Below are 16525 nucleotides of genomic sequence, written 5' to 3'. Positions count from 1 at the left end.
ACACTTTTGTTACATCATTGTGAACCAAGTGTTGAATGCATGCACAATAATGGAAATGAGTCTACAACCATTTCTCAAAAGAATAACTGCGTCTATGTCATTTGGAAATGAGCCAGAGTGACTCACCAGTTTGCATATTATCTAAGGTATCCTCCTGTCTTGGATGGAGTTTATGCAAGTTAGTCTTCACAGACTTGTAAAAAATCTCAGACATGAACAAGTCCAGTGCTTGTATAAATAGTTAAATTCTATCTGGGAGCTTAAAGCATTCCTTTAAGAGCCTACTTGGACTGAAAGGTAGTTCTGGATCACAGGCAGTGGCCAGGGTATGATAATTTAGTTTCATTTCTCAACTTACTTCCTATTAGTTAGATGCATTGCAGGAACAAAAGACTCCCGTCTTCCAGGATTCCATTAAGTAATTTTGTAAATTTTCCTTAAGTTTACATTAAAATATGACTTCAATCATTACACAGTTTCGCTTTCACAAATTATCTGGACTAAGCATTTTCCCATCTTCTCTGTTTTTTATGTCTTAACTTTAGTTTCTGAAAAGCCTAAGTCAAGGAAAAATAAGGCATAGTTCTCAAAAGTTCTGTTTAAGAAAAATAGAATAACCAACAAAATGCCAGGTTCTAGTTTAATGTAAAAGAATATTTTCATTTCAACTTACTTGAAACCGGTAAAAGGTGCCATCATCCTTGAGCGTGAGTACGTGATCTGAGATTGGAAAGAAGTATCCATGGGCAGCCATTAATGTTCCCAAATGGAGCGCCTCCACTGTTTTAGGAAAGCAACACAAAACAAGAACACATAAAACTTTGAAAAACGTGTGCTTTTTTTTTTTTATCATTCATTCAGAAGTGTGTAACATTTTGTTTGCTTCTCCTTGAGCACATTTGTGCATTCAAATTCTTGGCATCTGGAAGCTGGCTTTGTTTGAACTTATTTTTCAGTTCTTTCACACACAGTACTAACTTGGTTCTGATTTCTATTAGTGAGTGATTATACAGTGACCAGCCTCATCCCATGACTACCCATTCAGGGAAAAATAAAGTTATGGAACAACGACACAAGAGATTTCTTCTGAGTCTTTGGAATCTAGCTTCTTCAAAGAAGGGATGTGTGTTAATATTCGTCCACAAATAATTCTATTAGGCATTTATATAGTAATTTATACTTTTAAATGTTTCCACTTGCATCACTCCCCTGCCTATTTCTTAGATATCTAATGCTATCAGCAGTTTCTCTAATGACAGGGATCACTATTACTTGATGCTAAAAGGTAATGTTAAGGCATCTAAGACCATTTATGCTGCACTATTAAGGCAAAAGAGTTCTTGGATTGTCCAGTATAGCTTCTAGTAGTCTATCTTAGATATGGACTAGGAAGACAGTTATTTGACAATTTCAGAACATAATGCTATAATACAGATGGACTCTATATAGATGAACCATTTTTTTCAACAAAAGAGTTAATAACATTTGGTCAATAGAGTTATTGTTGCATTTAAGCAGGAACAACATGGTATTTGTTAGCTTGAGATCTAGAAAATATGGAATTGTGAAAAAATAGTTTTGTAGAACAAAATTAATATATATATATATTAATATATATTATATATAGAAAATATCAAAATTAGACTTATTTATTTACCCATGTTTATATACAATTTATTTATAGATTTGTTTTTGTTTTTTATACAAGTAGCTAAAATGATTTTCTTTAAAATGGTAACTGAACCCACAGACATTCCCTTTCTCCTTCCCTGTTAATTTATATTGGTTAATAATTAATTAACTTAAATTTTTATCTGTCATTAGGTATTGTGATGCTCCTTGTAATGGGTGTATAACACATTGCAAACATTTTAATTGACAGCTTCTTCTACCTCCATCCTTTTAATTCCTTGTTCCTGATGATAATAAAGAATAACTATGTAATCTTTCTCTTTGCTATATCCTTGGAAGATTGTTATTAAATGACTCCCTCTTCTTCTCTATACCCCCAATTAAATACCTTCTTGCATAGAATGTTCTTTTCTACAAACAGATACATATCAATATCTATAATTGCTATATCCTTTCAATCTAAAGTCAAAGTCTTTTCAAAGCATGTGCTGCTTTCTCCAGCATACCTACATACTTATTAAAACTCTGGAGCTAGTGTGATGTTGTAGGGAGAACAAAACATTTGGAGATCCCAATGTCTCTTGTTATTTAAATTTCCTGTGCCTTCCCCACCTATTAATAAAGGTAATAAGCACATGTTGCCATATTGGCATGAGAAATACATAAGAACATATGGAATAAAGTTGAATAATGCCTTGTATGCCATAGTAATTAAATGTATGGTAGCTATTGTGTTTCATTATTTATACACTCACTAATTTTTATGATTTTTTAAATTCCAAAGTAATTTAAGGTTATATACTTCCAGAAATTGCCCTTTTCTAAGATGACTAAGAGAAGTTGACAGTTCCAAATACTATTTATTTCCACATTCACCTCATTTTAAAAATATCCGTACAATTAAAATGGTAAGAGTCTCTATGAGGGGAGCTGGGCCATAACAACAGACAGGTCCTTACAGCTTTGGTCAAGTTATGAATTCCTAGACCACCCTGTCAAGGAAAACTGGGCAAGGCAACATATAACATCCGTTGTAGGACTTCAAATTGAGGTGGCTCACTTGTCTTCTTAAAGTCATATTTGTGAATTTAGTCCCAGAGTCTGTGGCCTTTGAAAAATAGTCTTAGCATACTTTCCAAAAAGAAATTAAGTTATGACACATAAGGAAGGTTGCAGAGTACAGATAAAATAAAGGGAAACTCAGTTCCCTAGAAAGAGTCAAGAGTTTCTGAAGTCTCAATATAGGGAAGAATGGGACTTAAAATAAGATACCCACAGAAACAACAGAACCAGTTAGGTGTTAAAGTGTTAATGAGAATCAGAAAAATATAATGAAAGTAAATACAGGGAGGTTGCAGAAAAGAAAATGACAAGCTAATGAGCATCAGAATGTTCTTAGTACCCTGCATCTCCTTAGATACTAACTCTGCTACAGTTCAGACATTCATAGGGGCAAGGTTTATGTTTGCAGTTCTTCTTCGTGTAGCAGCACCATTAAGGCCTATTAGTAGGCCTTAATAAATCCTTGGTGATTGAAAAGATAAAGAGTGAGTTAGCTAGTAACTTATACCTCCTTTTTGAGGTAAATATTCAATTTTATTTGATTATATATTATCATTTTATTTTCCTTCTAATAAATACACATGATCTATAATTTTATGATTAAGGTGATTGGTTTTGATAATTTGGCATCATGCCTTGTATTCAGTAGAGTTATATTGGTGAGGGTCTATATCTAAGATTAAACTTTAGTTTCTACATGAGTCGTACATACCTTGTATGTGGAGGGAAAGTCAAACCACTTGACATAGTATTTAAGAAGACTCATCTTTAACAAGGCTTATAAAATTATTCCAAGGTCTTACGGAAAATAGAAACCTAGAGAGATTGAGATTACAGGGAGCATGGGGCTCCATAGTACAAACTTCAGATGACCTGTCCTCCAGGGCAGAATAAATGACTTGGTAGAAAATCAGGAAATTGGGGCAAATTTTCTGTTTTGTTTAAGACTATACACTTGGCAGTTTGTCAACAGAAAAAAATATCTATTGAATCAATATTACTAAATGAAATATTAAGTATATTCATGTATAAATGGCCCACCAAGAATACAAAAAAACAGTGCTATATGGAAAAATGCCAATCTAATTATTTTGTGTTGTGATTATGAACAGCTTGCAGAACTCTTCTGAGATAATATAGATGTTCATATTGTCTTTTCAGAATACTTTCATAGGCTTTTGAAGTGGGGCCATTGTAGCACTGTAGCTATTTTGTGATAGGAAAAGATAATGATGATATTAATGGCATAAATGACACTAAGATCTGAGAGTGGCTTCGAGTCATATTCTCATGATTGACTTGTTTATTGTCAGTGATAAACATGGAGACACAATATCCTGTGATCTAACTACTCCTAAATTTCAGCATCATCTTAATTTAATAAGAACCTGAGAGATGACTGACAGTCTTGGAACAAAGTATTGAAAGATTTTAATGAGTAATCCATTGAGATGGCCCTCCCAACAAAGGTATACCAGATGGCTCAGCAACATTATTCTTCCCAGCAAAATAATCATTAATTAATCTTCTTCAACATGTGTTATTTGCCTTGCCCACACAGCTAAAGTTCAACAACAAACCTACCAAGAAACTCCAGTTTATTTTTTGTTTGGATATCCAACACATAAGCATAATGAGAAATAAAAATTCATCTTAAAAGAACAGTTACTATGTAAATAGCCTTGTGCAACTTTGGAAAGCTCTATGCATTCATAGCATTATTTCACCTCAAAACCTGAAGCAACAGAATTATCAACAAACTTTAAAAGTAAAGAGAATTCTATATAGCATAACTTTCTTTGACCACAACTCCTTCAAAATGTTAATGAAGAGCATATTATAAAATAGGTTTGAGTACTTCAGTGTAAAGTGCTCTATATTTATTAATAATTTAAAAAATAAGGACTATTTTTCTTGTCTAGAGACTCAAATTTTAGTAGATTCAGCCCCTCCCAAACATAACTCATAATTCTGAAGTGATAAAAATATTTCCAAGTCAAGAAAATAATAATCAAAAATAGTTCTCACTAAATCCTAAATTGTTGTTCCTGACATATGATATTTGCTTTTATTTTAAGTGAATGGACCTAAAAATATGATTGTTTTATTTCCAACCCACAACATAAATGTAATTAGTATATAGGGAGAATTATTTTAGAAGAAAATCTAAAGAGAAAAAAAAATGACAGTGGTTGATATGATATTAAGGAAATAAAAATACTAAAAAGTAGACAAACGTGAATTGCTTAATAGTAAAATAACAGGCATTCATCAGGATGATTCTGAGTCATAACGGAAAGATTCTGTTGGACTTATTTTTTTAAGAAAGTCATCTCAGAAATCCTTCAAAATATTATCATTTTTTTCCTTTTTTTAGAATTGGCATTTCAAAAGGTATGATTAGTCATGTGGAAAACTCAGATATGAAGACATTTTATTCTGTAACAAAACCAAATGAAAATGGACTACTATCATATTTAAGAATTTATGAAATAAATCTATTTTCTCAATAGTAGGAATATTGAAATAAGTATCTAGGCTAAGAGCAGATAATTTCCATGTAGAAAAATCAAGTACCATTCAGTTGTTAGCAATCAAGAATCAGGATAACAAAGTGATTAGTGAATAATAATAAAGTGATAAAAAACAGATGACATAAAACAGATTCTGTTTGGGAGAAATACAACAGGATCATAATATAAGTCAACACCAAGAAATGTACTAGGTAACTAATACAAGTAAATACTTTTTTTCAGATAAAAGAGCAGAAATCGGACACTGTGCCAGTTTACGGCCTAAGTTCAAATCCTAGCTCTCTCATTTGTTAGCTGTATAGACTTCCAATTTCTGGGCCTTGACACATAAGATGACATTAATAAAATACTGATGTCAAAGGTTTGTTGAGATAATATGTATAATGCACATAAAGCAATGACTGCCATGTCAAAGTGCTCCAAAGATGTGAGCTATTATCAGTTGATCTAATCTAGTTCAGAAGGAAAGAGGGAAAACTAGTAGCTGGTGTTGGTCTAGGCTTCCTAGTTATACTAAACACTTTCAACTCAACTCTATTTAAAATTGCTCAGTTGATCAAAACTAAAAAGTCTTTTGTGTGCTGATGATGAGCCTGCTAGGAATACAACCTAAATATTTTTGTAGGAGGAAAGAACACTAACAAAATCCCAAAGCAAGGTATCATAGTAATAGCAAAATATTTCTAAAGGCAACATATTCTACACACTGGGGTTTTACTAAACCAAAATATGAATGGCAAATGCTAATGAGGAAACACCACTGGCTAGGACAGAGCTAGGAAGGATGCTATAAGGACATCCGGAACCTGACTATGTTGAGGAATGACAGGCCCAGAAAGAGCACAGGATAGCAGACATAGTGGAGATAAATTCTTAGGAAAGAATGAGATTTTCCCAGGACCAAAGAAAATTGACATGTTTAAAAAAAAAAAAAGGCACTGAGAGTGACAGATGACCATAAATCAAAACTCCTGGTCACACACAGAGTAGATGAGCCTAGTTGTCTAATATCAACAACCATGACTCCTTAGGAAATTCCTCAGATAAAAGGCTGGCGTTAAAGCTCAGTGGTACAGTGCTCGCCTAGCATGCATGAGGCACTGGGTTCGATTCTCAGCACCACATAACAGTAAAATAAAGATATTGTGTCCACCTAAAACTGAAAAAATAAATATTTTTAAAAAAGAACAATGCTGAAATTAGAGAAAGAAACTATCCATGTAATATTAATGTAGAGAAGTATTTTAAATAATCTATATAAGCATTATCATTTCCCAGATGTAGATATTCCTCAGTATGATTCGTAGTTCCATCATTGCATAAAATGAACTGCATTATAATAAGATTTTGTTATATTTATAGGGGTGTAAGTGCATAGGAAAGTATTCAGGTGAGAGAAAACTTATTCTGAGTTTGCCCAAGTACAGTGTAATGAAACGATGACAATCACAAAAGACAAGACAATAGTAAATTATAGTGGAAAACAACATCTCATCTAAAATTTAGCATACTATTTCCATCAGTCAATCTGGCTTAATGAGTTGGAAGAAAGTGGGGTGTCCTGTTAACTTTTTAATAGAGAAGTTTCTCCACCATGGATTGCTTCAAATCAGAGAGAGCACAGGCTGCGTATCACAGGAAAACATGCTTCACTGCAACTTCTGGGACTTGACTTCTAATCCTAGTGTTTTCTATACCACATATTATGAGTAAGTCACCTCATATCTTTGGATCTTACAGTTGGCATCTGCAAATACAGCACAAAATCTTTCCAACTCTCATTTCATGACATGGTAGGCACTCAAACACAAGCTGGGAAGCTGTGGCAGAGAAATTGACCTTTACTTGTTCTCCTTGCAGCAAAGAAAAATGTATTTATTTTTCCTCCCTCAGACACTTTTGTCATTGGCCAGGTCCCAGTACTTCAAAAATAAATAAAAAATGTATAGCATAAAATGTAAGAGCAGATTTTAAATTCAGTTTCTTAAAAATCAATCCTCATGTTGATCAAGTGCTACAGTATGGAGTTTTGTGTACACACAGCAATTTTAGTAATTATTCCAAATAGACAACAACTGAATTTATGTGTTCTATTTATATGTTTTAAAAAATTGCTTGTACAAATGTACACATGATTTCAATTAACACTGAAGAATGCACTAAGTAATTAATATAAGTGGATACTTTTCCAAACAAAGGAATGGAGAACAGAGTATTGCACAATAACAAGTTCCATTCAACAAAATGCCCTGAATATATTTGGTTAAAATATCAGATGTCATTCCTAAAAAGTAACCAATGTAGTCTTCTGATAATACCTGCTAATAGTCCTTTTTTTTTTAAAAAAAAAATCATTATTCCTTAAGTATTCTTTAATGATATTTAAACTATGATGAAGTATAAGGGCAATTTTGAAGCTATAGCTTCATTGAATCAGTTATTATAGCAGTTGGGAAAAAAACCAAATGAAATGTACTTTTCTCTGTATTTTACAAAAATAAATGCTTCAACTAGCTAAAGATTGTGGGACATCAGGATTGATGTCTGCAACCATTTAAATAAATTTTCTGACATTGTGTCCTTTAAAAAATGTCAGTTTTGGGGGTCTGGGGAAGTGGCTCAAGTGGTAGCGCGCTCACCTAGCATGCGTGAGGCACTGGATTCGATTCTCAGCACCACATAAATGTAAAATAAAGATATTGTGTCCACCTTAAAAAAACTAAAACAATAAATATTTTTAAAAATTTTCAGTTTGCATAAGCACATAAACATGGATGTTTTTTAATATCTGTGTCTATATGTTGGTGTATGTCTATTTTAGAGAACAAAGAAATGTGGGAATAAGTGACTTATAAAAATAACTAGATTTTAATATATAGTATATTCCATAGACCTAACTGATAGAGAACAACTTTGTTAAATATTTTGGATATAATGGTTGGTGAGTTTACTAAATACGACATTTAAAAACATTGTTTTCTGTTTAAACCAAGTACAATATTTTATTCACAAGTTGATCTTAGTTTTGAATACCACAACTATGACCATGGCAAAGAAGTAACACTAAGACTCAGATTTCTGATGAAGAAATATATGTGAGCTATTAAAAGAATTATCATACACCACCCAAATTTCTCTATTTTTCCTACAGCAGAATTTAAATCTCTGATGTTAGCATCAGAAACTATGCCAAAAATATTGTTATGGTTTAGATATGAGATGTCCCCTAAATACTTCTGTGCTAATGTAGGAAGTGAAATGATTAATTATGAGAGCCATAATCTAATCAGTTCATTCTAGTTTAAATGGACAAAGTAGCAATTATAGGCAGGTGGGACAAGGCTGAAGGAGGTAGGTCATTGGGGGCATGACTTGGGATGGTTCATCTTACCTATAGCCCTTTCCCCTTTTTCTTTTCTTCCTGGCTGCCAAGATAGGAGCAGTACTCCTCATTATGCCCTTTTGCTATGATGTTCTGCCTCACCTGGGGCCCAGAGTAATGGAATCCGCCCATCATATACTGAACCTCTGAAACTGTGAGCCAAAATAAACTTTTCCTCCTCTAAGTTGTTCTTGTCTGATATTTTAAATAACAAATGAATAAAAATAGTATTTTGCTTTATTTTCAACCAATTTGAATTGCTATATTATACTGAATTTTAGACAAAATGAATATAGGCAGTTGCTGACTTGTGATTTGTCAATTCTACAATATTGTGAAAGTGATGTGTATTTAGTAGAAATCATACTTCAAATTTTGAGTTTTGGTCTTTTCCTGGGCTAGCAATATATGTGGTGTAATGCTTTCTCATAATGCTCAACTACAGGTTGATGTGAATTTTCTAACACATTTAAGGTCGGTTAGGCTAAGGTTTTGGTGTATGGTAGGTTAGATGTATTAAATCCATTTCAACTTCCAATATTTTCAACTTCTGATAGGTTGAGGAGCATCTGTATAGAATATGAGTGTAATAAAAAACCATTCAGAATTGTTAGTGAAGTCCTCAAGAACAGGTGAATTACAATAGGCATGGAAGGATTTGGGACCAGTGATAAAGAATGAAGTCCTTTAATGTTTTATTAATTCTCCTAAAAAATGTTTTCTTACCATTCTTAATTTGTTTCCTATGCTTATCTTGTGTAATTCAAAAAAATCACTTTCTTTTTTATTTCTCTTACTTCCTACAGCATAATTTATATCAGACTTTATTAATTTATTTAATGTCTCTTTTATTCATCCATCTATTCATCATCTCTATTCATTCTGTTATCTATCAGAAGACTTTTCATTTTCTGCTTGGTGTTAGGTACTTGACTATATACTATACACATAAAAGTGAATATGATAGTCTCTCTTCCTTTTCCTTTAAGAGATTAATAATGCAGTAAAAGATACTATACTTTAAAAATGAAAACTATGATTTCTGGCTTCGCCTAAGACACACAAAGAACTTAGAAGTTGTCACTCCCATCCTTACAGTAAGCGAAAGCTTATCAAATGAAAATCAACTGCTTTTATTAGAACAGATAAGTAAAATTAGAGGGCAAACTCCAAACCCCAAATCTGCAGAGAGGTTCATCCAAACATATACCCAAGACGTATTTACTTGGAGCAGAAGCTATTGTGTCCATAAATAGATAGAATCAATAAAATAGCTATTTAACAAAGGGGTTGAAGCTTATTGTGAACTTGTCTGGGATGAAGAACTCTAGAAGCTCATAATCTTAGCCTCGTGCTTTCATGAACTAGGCTTCCAGGATTCTCACCAGAATTTCATAGTGAAAATTCAAGAAAGACCCCTCCTAACTCACTGCACTAAACACTTCAGTTTCTATTACTTAAAAGAAAATGTCCAGCCTTCAGTGAAAAATTATGAAGCATGTAAAAAGGAATTATGAAGCATGTAAAAAGGCATGAGAGGAGAAAAAAATAATCATTAAAACCAAACTTGGATAGTATACAGAAGTTGGAATTATCAGACAAGGAATTTAAAATTATTATTTTTAATTTGTTCAAGTCTCTATTGGAAATGGTTGAATGCTTTAAAAATAGATGGATAATGTAAGCAAAGAGATTTTTAGAAAGATATTCCAAGAAGGAATCAAACAGAAATTCTAGAAATAAAAAGCTCCGTAACAGATTTTTGTTTTTTAAATGCCTTCCTGGACTCATTAGTAGACTGTACAAGGCAGAGGAAAGAATCAGTGTGCTTGACAATAAGTCATTAGAGACTTTCCAGAGTGAAATTCAAAGAGACAGCACAATGACAGAGAGGAAAAAGGAGAGGAATAAAACAAAGCGTTCAAGAACTTTGGGACAATATCAAATGTTGTGCCATAACAAATTGGGAAATCAGAAGAAGAGGAAAGAGTACATAGCAGAAAAACATTTAAATAGTAACAGCTGAAAACTTTGTAAAATTTAGGACAAATGTCAAACTGCAGATCCAGGAAGTTCACCTAATAACTGGAAAGATAAGACAAAGAAATCAAACTTAGAGTTTGCAAAAAATCAAAGAAAAAGAACAAAAACTGAATGTAAGTAGAGAGAAAGAAAAAGAAAAAGAAAAAAAAAAGAATCCTAAGCATATAAATTACAGTGGGCTACTTTTCATCAGAAATCACACAGGCAAAAAAAAAAAAAAAAAGAATGCAGTGAAATATTTAGAGTGTTTAAAGGAAAAAAAATACTTCACCAAATAAAACATTCAATAAAATCATACTTTAAAATAAAAAAGAAATAAACATTTTCTTTGATGAAATGAAAGAAGGGATTATATCACCAAAGGGATTATATCACCAATGGGTCTGAACTATGGTTTGAATATTTGTCCCCTCCAAAACTTAATTTGAAATTTAATTATATTTATAGCCAAAGGACTGTAAAATTCTATTTATATGACATTCTAGAGAAAAATAAACTTATAGAGATGGTTAAACATAGTATCCCCAGGGATTTTTTGAGTGAATAGGTAAAACACATGAAATATTTTTAGGGTGATTAGTCTATTCCATATAAATTCAGAGGTGGAAATATGACATTGTGTGTTTGTCAAGGACACACAGCATTATTACATTACAAAAGACAACCTTAATGGAGATGATAAAATATGACTTAGGGAATTGAGGAATCTGCAGAGAGAATTGGGAATACAATGAAAGTCTAATTATATTAAAATATGTGAAACAACCTTGTGGAAGTGGAAAAAACTTTGACTTAAGTAACAATAGACATAAGTCTTTAAAGTCTAAAGGCAAAAACAACTATTCATAAACACTGTGCTCGAGTTGAGGTATGGACTAATCATTTCGATAACCACCATTTTATTTATGCTACCATGAAACAAATATGTAAATTAGTGGCAAATGATGTTAACTAACCTCCCTCATATGGGAGGTTATACTGAAATAAGAAAAGAAAACTATATGATAATGGACTAGATTTGGACACATCAGTATTAGCACTTGTTCACCTTGATATAGATACAGATGCTTATGTTATGGAAATTTTTATAGATGGATATACACATGGATTCGTATAAGCACATATATTTCCTTGATTTGCCAACACGGAGGACTGAGAAGAAACTATGCCAACAGAAATGAGCACACTTAGGCCTCAGTTTATATTTTCCAATAAAAGGTCCTATAACTTCTGGGAGAAATGATGAAATCTAGGACTAAGGCAGAAAATGTACCTGAGCCTGGAACATCTTGCATTGTCAGAAAGTAAGGAATGGATAAAAACAAACCACAAAAGTAAAACTTAAAGACAAACAAAGAAAACTCCCACAAGTGTGGAGGAATTTCAAAGAGACACAGAAGCGAACTGAATTTCCATGGTCAAAGATGAAACTATTTTAGCAAAAAAAAAAAAAAAAAAAAAAAGTAGTACTGTACCATAACCCAAAGTATTAAAAAAAATCCACAAGCTAATGCTGCTATAAATAAATGTTAGATACATAAATAAACAGGGAGAATAGACAAAGCTCCTTTGCTAAACAATTATATAAAATTTATGTAGATACTACTCTGTGGATGAAGTAGAGTATAATTTCTTGTTCCTAATGTTTGAGCTATACTCAGCAACTTCTTTCCAGAGTGCACATCAACAGCAATAAGCATAAATGCATATTATTGACCAAAAGAAGGCAGTCTAAAAAAGACTGCATAGGACTGCATTCACAAAGCATTCTGGAAAAGGAAAAACCAGAGAGATGGTAAATAGATAAATGGTTCTCTGGCACAATGAAATTGCCACTTACCTCTGTGGTAACAAAACCAAAGCAAACCAAAAAACATAAACTCAGCCTAATCATGAGAAAAAAGTTAAACAAATATAAATTCATGAAAATTTTACAAAATCTATGACCAGTCTGATGCAAAATTGACATGGTCATCAAAATAAGGGAAATCTGAGAAACTCTCACAGTATAGAGGAGCCAAAGGAGACATGACAACTAAATGTGATGTGTAGTTAGAGATGGGATCCTGGGGCTGGGGATGCAACTTAGTGGTAGAGTGCTTGCCTAGCATGTACAAGGCCCTGGATTCAATCCCTAGTACAGGGGAAGAAAAAAAGGATGAGATCTTGGAACAGAAAAAAAGACTTTATGCAAAAACAAGGGAAATTTGAATCAAGTGTGGACATCAGTTAATATTAACTAATATTAAATTCTGTAATTAACATTAACTCAGTTAATATTCATATTAACCAGTGTCAGAGCTGGTTCATTAATTGTGACAAAGAAATCATACTAATGCAAGATATTAATAATAGGGAAAACTGAAGGTGAGATTTATAAAAACTCTGTGTTATTTAGTGATTTTTCTGCAAAGCAAACATAACCTAAGATTTAAGAAATTACAATAAAATATTATTTGCTGCAAAACCTATAGTGAAGTTCTGTGCAGGACATTAAAGGAAAAAAAATAGAATGGAGTCAGAGAATGTTTTACAAAAATGGTGAACCTTTCTTGAATTTTGTCTTGAAGAATGTGTAGAATCTACTGAGGAAGAGGGCATCAAAAAACAGAAGAATTCATGCAAAAGCCCCGCAACATGTGGAAGCTGGACACATCTGAAGAAATGTTGTTAATTTGGCATAACTATAAAGTGAGAACCATCAGGCTAGAGAAGGAGAGAGGGCTCTGTCTTGAAGTCTTTATTCCTATCTGTTCCTCTGAGGAGGAAGATCCTTTGAAACTTGGAAATTGATAAAACAGTAATAGCTACATTCATTTGTTTCTACTGTGTTAGATACTTAGCTGCATAGTCTTTGATCCTTACAACAAATACAATGTTAGAGTTTGTTCTTTAAAAGATCATTCTCCAAATCTGGAAGAGAGAGAAGAAAACGAGGCTGGAGGCTCTTTGGGGAGTTAACAGACACACCTTTTCATCTCTTCTTGTCTATTGGCTTTCTTCTGTGTACCTGAAAACTATTCTAGCTCTTCACATTATTGAGTAAGACATGCTTTGATTGTGGTCAGTCTCTCTCTGTCCATCACCCATCTCACTGCTTAATGAGGGCTTGTAGGTCAGCTTTCATTGTTCCTCCATAGAGAAGCTGCTCCTCAGGACTCACCCTGCCTTGACAACAGATGAACTAGTTCTTTCAAACTGGATAACTTAGTAGCGTAGAGCAGGCTGGTATTCTCTTCTGAGCCTTAACTCTGGCATTTATATATGTCCAGAAAAATTCCTTCTTGTTTCCTTCCTGACTAGCTGAGATTTTGTCTAATCCCCTGTGTCTGCTCCAATATAGTGCTCTCTAATGAGGCCTACCAGAGACTCTCAGGAGTGACCTCTCCCTCCAGTGAGACCTGAAGGCCTGGTATCTTCCACTGTAACTAATTGGGTGCTGGTATTAGTATTTCCTATGATTTCATAAAGACCTTGAGAGTTGGGAACTGTACATAAACTCTCTTTGTTTTTTTTTCCATCTGACACATGTAGAATATATCAATTGAAGAGAAAATAAGGTAATGGAATGTGATTTTTTAACATTAAAAGGAAACATTTCCTTTAGTGTTTCTTTGATACTTGTAATAAATACCCATTTTACTTTGATACATGATATATTTAGTTTGCTTTATAGGAATTGACATATTACTTTTCAAAGGATGAATTCAAAGCATCAATGTCTTGATTGAAGGTGCCATGTAATAGTTGTTCTGAGAATTAATAGGAAATGTCATTTTTATATAAGAATTCTAGATTAGATATATTTTACCTTAAAAATATCACCCCATTTAATCTAACAAGTCTTGAGAGCATATTAAATTTCAAAATCAATACAATGTAGGAGACTTTAAATGGCATCTTCTCTGTTGTTTTTTCAGAAGTAAATTTTTATTATTTGTTTTAAATTGACCAATAAAATAGTGTATTTCTTTTGTACAATAGAGTGTTTTGAAGTATGTGTACACTGTGTATACATAGTGTGTATATAAACATTGTAGAATGTTTCAATCTAGTAATTAATATATGTACTACCTCATATACTTGTTGTTTTTATGCTGAAAATACTTTTAATCCACTCAGCATTTTTAAGGAATACAGTATATCATCAATAGCAATAATTACCATTTATAGCAGATCTTTTGAACTTATTTGTCCAAACTGTAATTTTGTATTCTTTGGCCAACCTTATCCTAACTCACCTTCCAGCAATTCCATTCTCTACTTTTAGGAGATGAGCTTTTTTAGATTCCTCATAGGATTGAGGTCATATGGAATTTGTCTTTCTGTGCCTAGATTATTTCACTTAACACAATGTTCTCCAGGTTCATCCATATTGTTACAAATGAAAGGATTTCATTCTCTTATTTTTAAGGCTAAATAGTATTCCTGTGCGTGCACGCATGTGTATTTGTGTCCCATATTTTTTTATACATTCCTCTATTGGTAAACACAAAATGACTTCATCTCTTAGCTATTGTGAACATGGGAGTGCAGAGGTCTCTCCAATGTACTGATTTTATCTCCTTCAAATATGTACTCAGTAGTAGGATTCCTGAATTGCTGAGTAAAACTGTAGTTCTATTTTTAATTTTTTATGTATTCCACAATGGCTATACTAAGTTACATCATCTTTTCTCTTTTATTACCATTTAGTGTGAGCACAAAAATTATTTCAACCTGCCAGTCTATATTTTAAAATGCAAACACATGCTTAGGTACATCTGAAATGTAAAATGGCTAAAGGATTAATTTGTTTTTCTTACAGAAGCCTTTCAACCCAATTATAAAAATAGAGTAAAAAAAATCAGTAGATTAATGAAACTTGAGATGAAACTCATGGAACTTGAGACTTACCTATCCCCTGCCTTAGTTATCTGAACTACCTTATGTCATCTGACACACTTATGAAATAAGGTTATTCTTCCACAGAAAGAAATGCTAGATTTCCTAATAGAAGCCTGAAAACAAAATTTTAGAGGAAACTAACTGAAATAAATTCTGAAAGTGAGAATTTATAAAACAGAACTGCTTGAGACCTAATTATGCTGATATGCAAAAGCATCTTTTTCACATAAAATGTTATTAATGATATTCAGTCTAATTTTCAAAGATATCTGACTAGAATGATATGCTAAGTGCAATTATGAGTAAAGATAGGTTAAATCATAGAATTTATGTTAATTATTTTAATGCTTTGGCACTTTCAGAATTTGAATTTGAGTGTTAGGAGAAGCTTTGAAATTGAGATAAGAAGACAAAGTTATAAATGGTAAATAATCAATTTCATATTTTTTATTGAAACAATAATAAGACAACTAATTACTTGAATCATTTAGTTTATGTTGGTTAAAATGGTAAAAGTAATAATAATATTCTATAAAGTATTACATATAAATGTAACCAATTTAACATAAAGAAGAGTTGCTAAAAAATTATCACATCAAGGAAGTGAAGTGAAGGATTATGCAATGGTAGGAAAATACATTGTAATTCACACCAATACTGTGCTTCTATCTTTAATCTCCTATTGCCTCCTTCTCTTTGTTAGATAATGCAACATTGATCTCAATATGTTGGTGCCAGGTTACACATATGGATGAAGAACAACATTTTATCAGTCTTACAATAAAAATAATCTATTATAAACTATGAGTTCACTTAAGTTTTAAGTAAGTTTTTTAAGAAATTTGCTGTTAACATGCATATATCTTTATTTTCACTTACTGCAAACAAAAACTGCTATGAAACTATTGAGGTGACTAAATATATCTGAAAGAGACCAGGAACTTGATAATATGCCACCTATTGGCATACTTGGCCCAACTTTAAA

General features: G+C 32.5%; 1 protein-coding gene across 13 annotated transcripts in view; it reads right to left on the bottom strand.

Annotated features, from left to right (window-relative positions):
* Positions 1-16525, bottom strand: part of Rgs7 (regulator of G protein signaling 7) — a 466064-nt gene that overhangs the window by 113462 nt on the left and 336077 nt on the right. For all 13 annotated transcript variants that reach the window (XM_040278402.2, XM_078022997.1, XM_078023003.1 and 10 more), the window contains one exon: positions 674-780. In XM_040278402.2, the coding sequence (XP_040134336.1) occupies positions 674-780 (107 nt within the window). The remainder of the gene's footprint in view (positions 1-673; positions 781-16525) is intronic.

The sequence above is a fragment of the Ictidomys tridecemlineatus genome, chromosome 10 (assembly GCF_052094955.1).
Source record: "Ictidomys tridecemlineatus isolate mIctTri1 chromosome 10, mIctTri1.hap1, whole genome shotgun sequence".
In the NCBI taxonomy this organism is placed as follows: domain Eukaryota; kingdom Metazoa; phylum Chordata; class Mammalia; order Rodentia; family Sciuridae; genus Ictidomys; species Ictidomys tridecemlineatus.
This window is presented reverse-complemented; position numbering and strand designations above follow the sequence as displayed.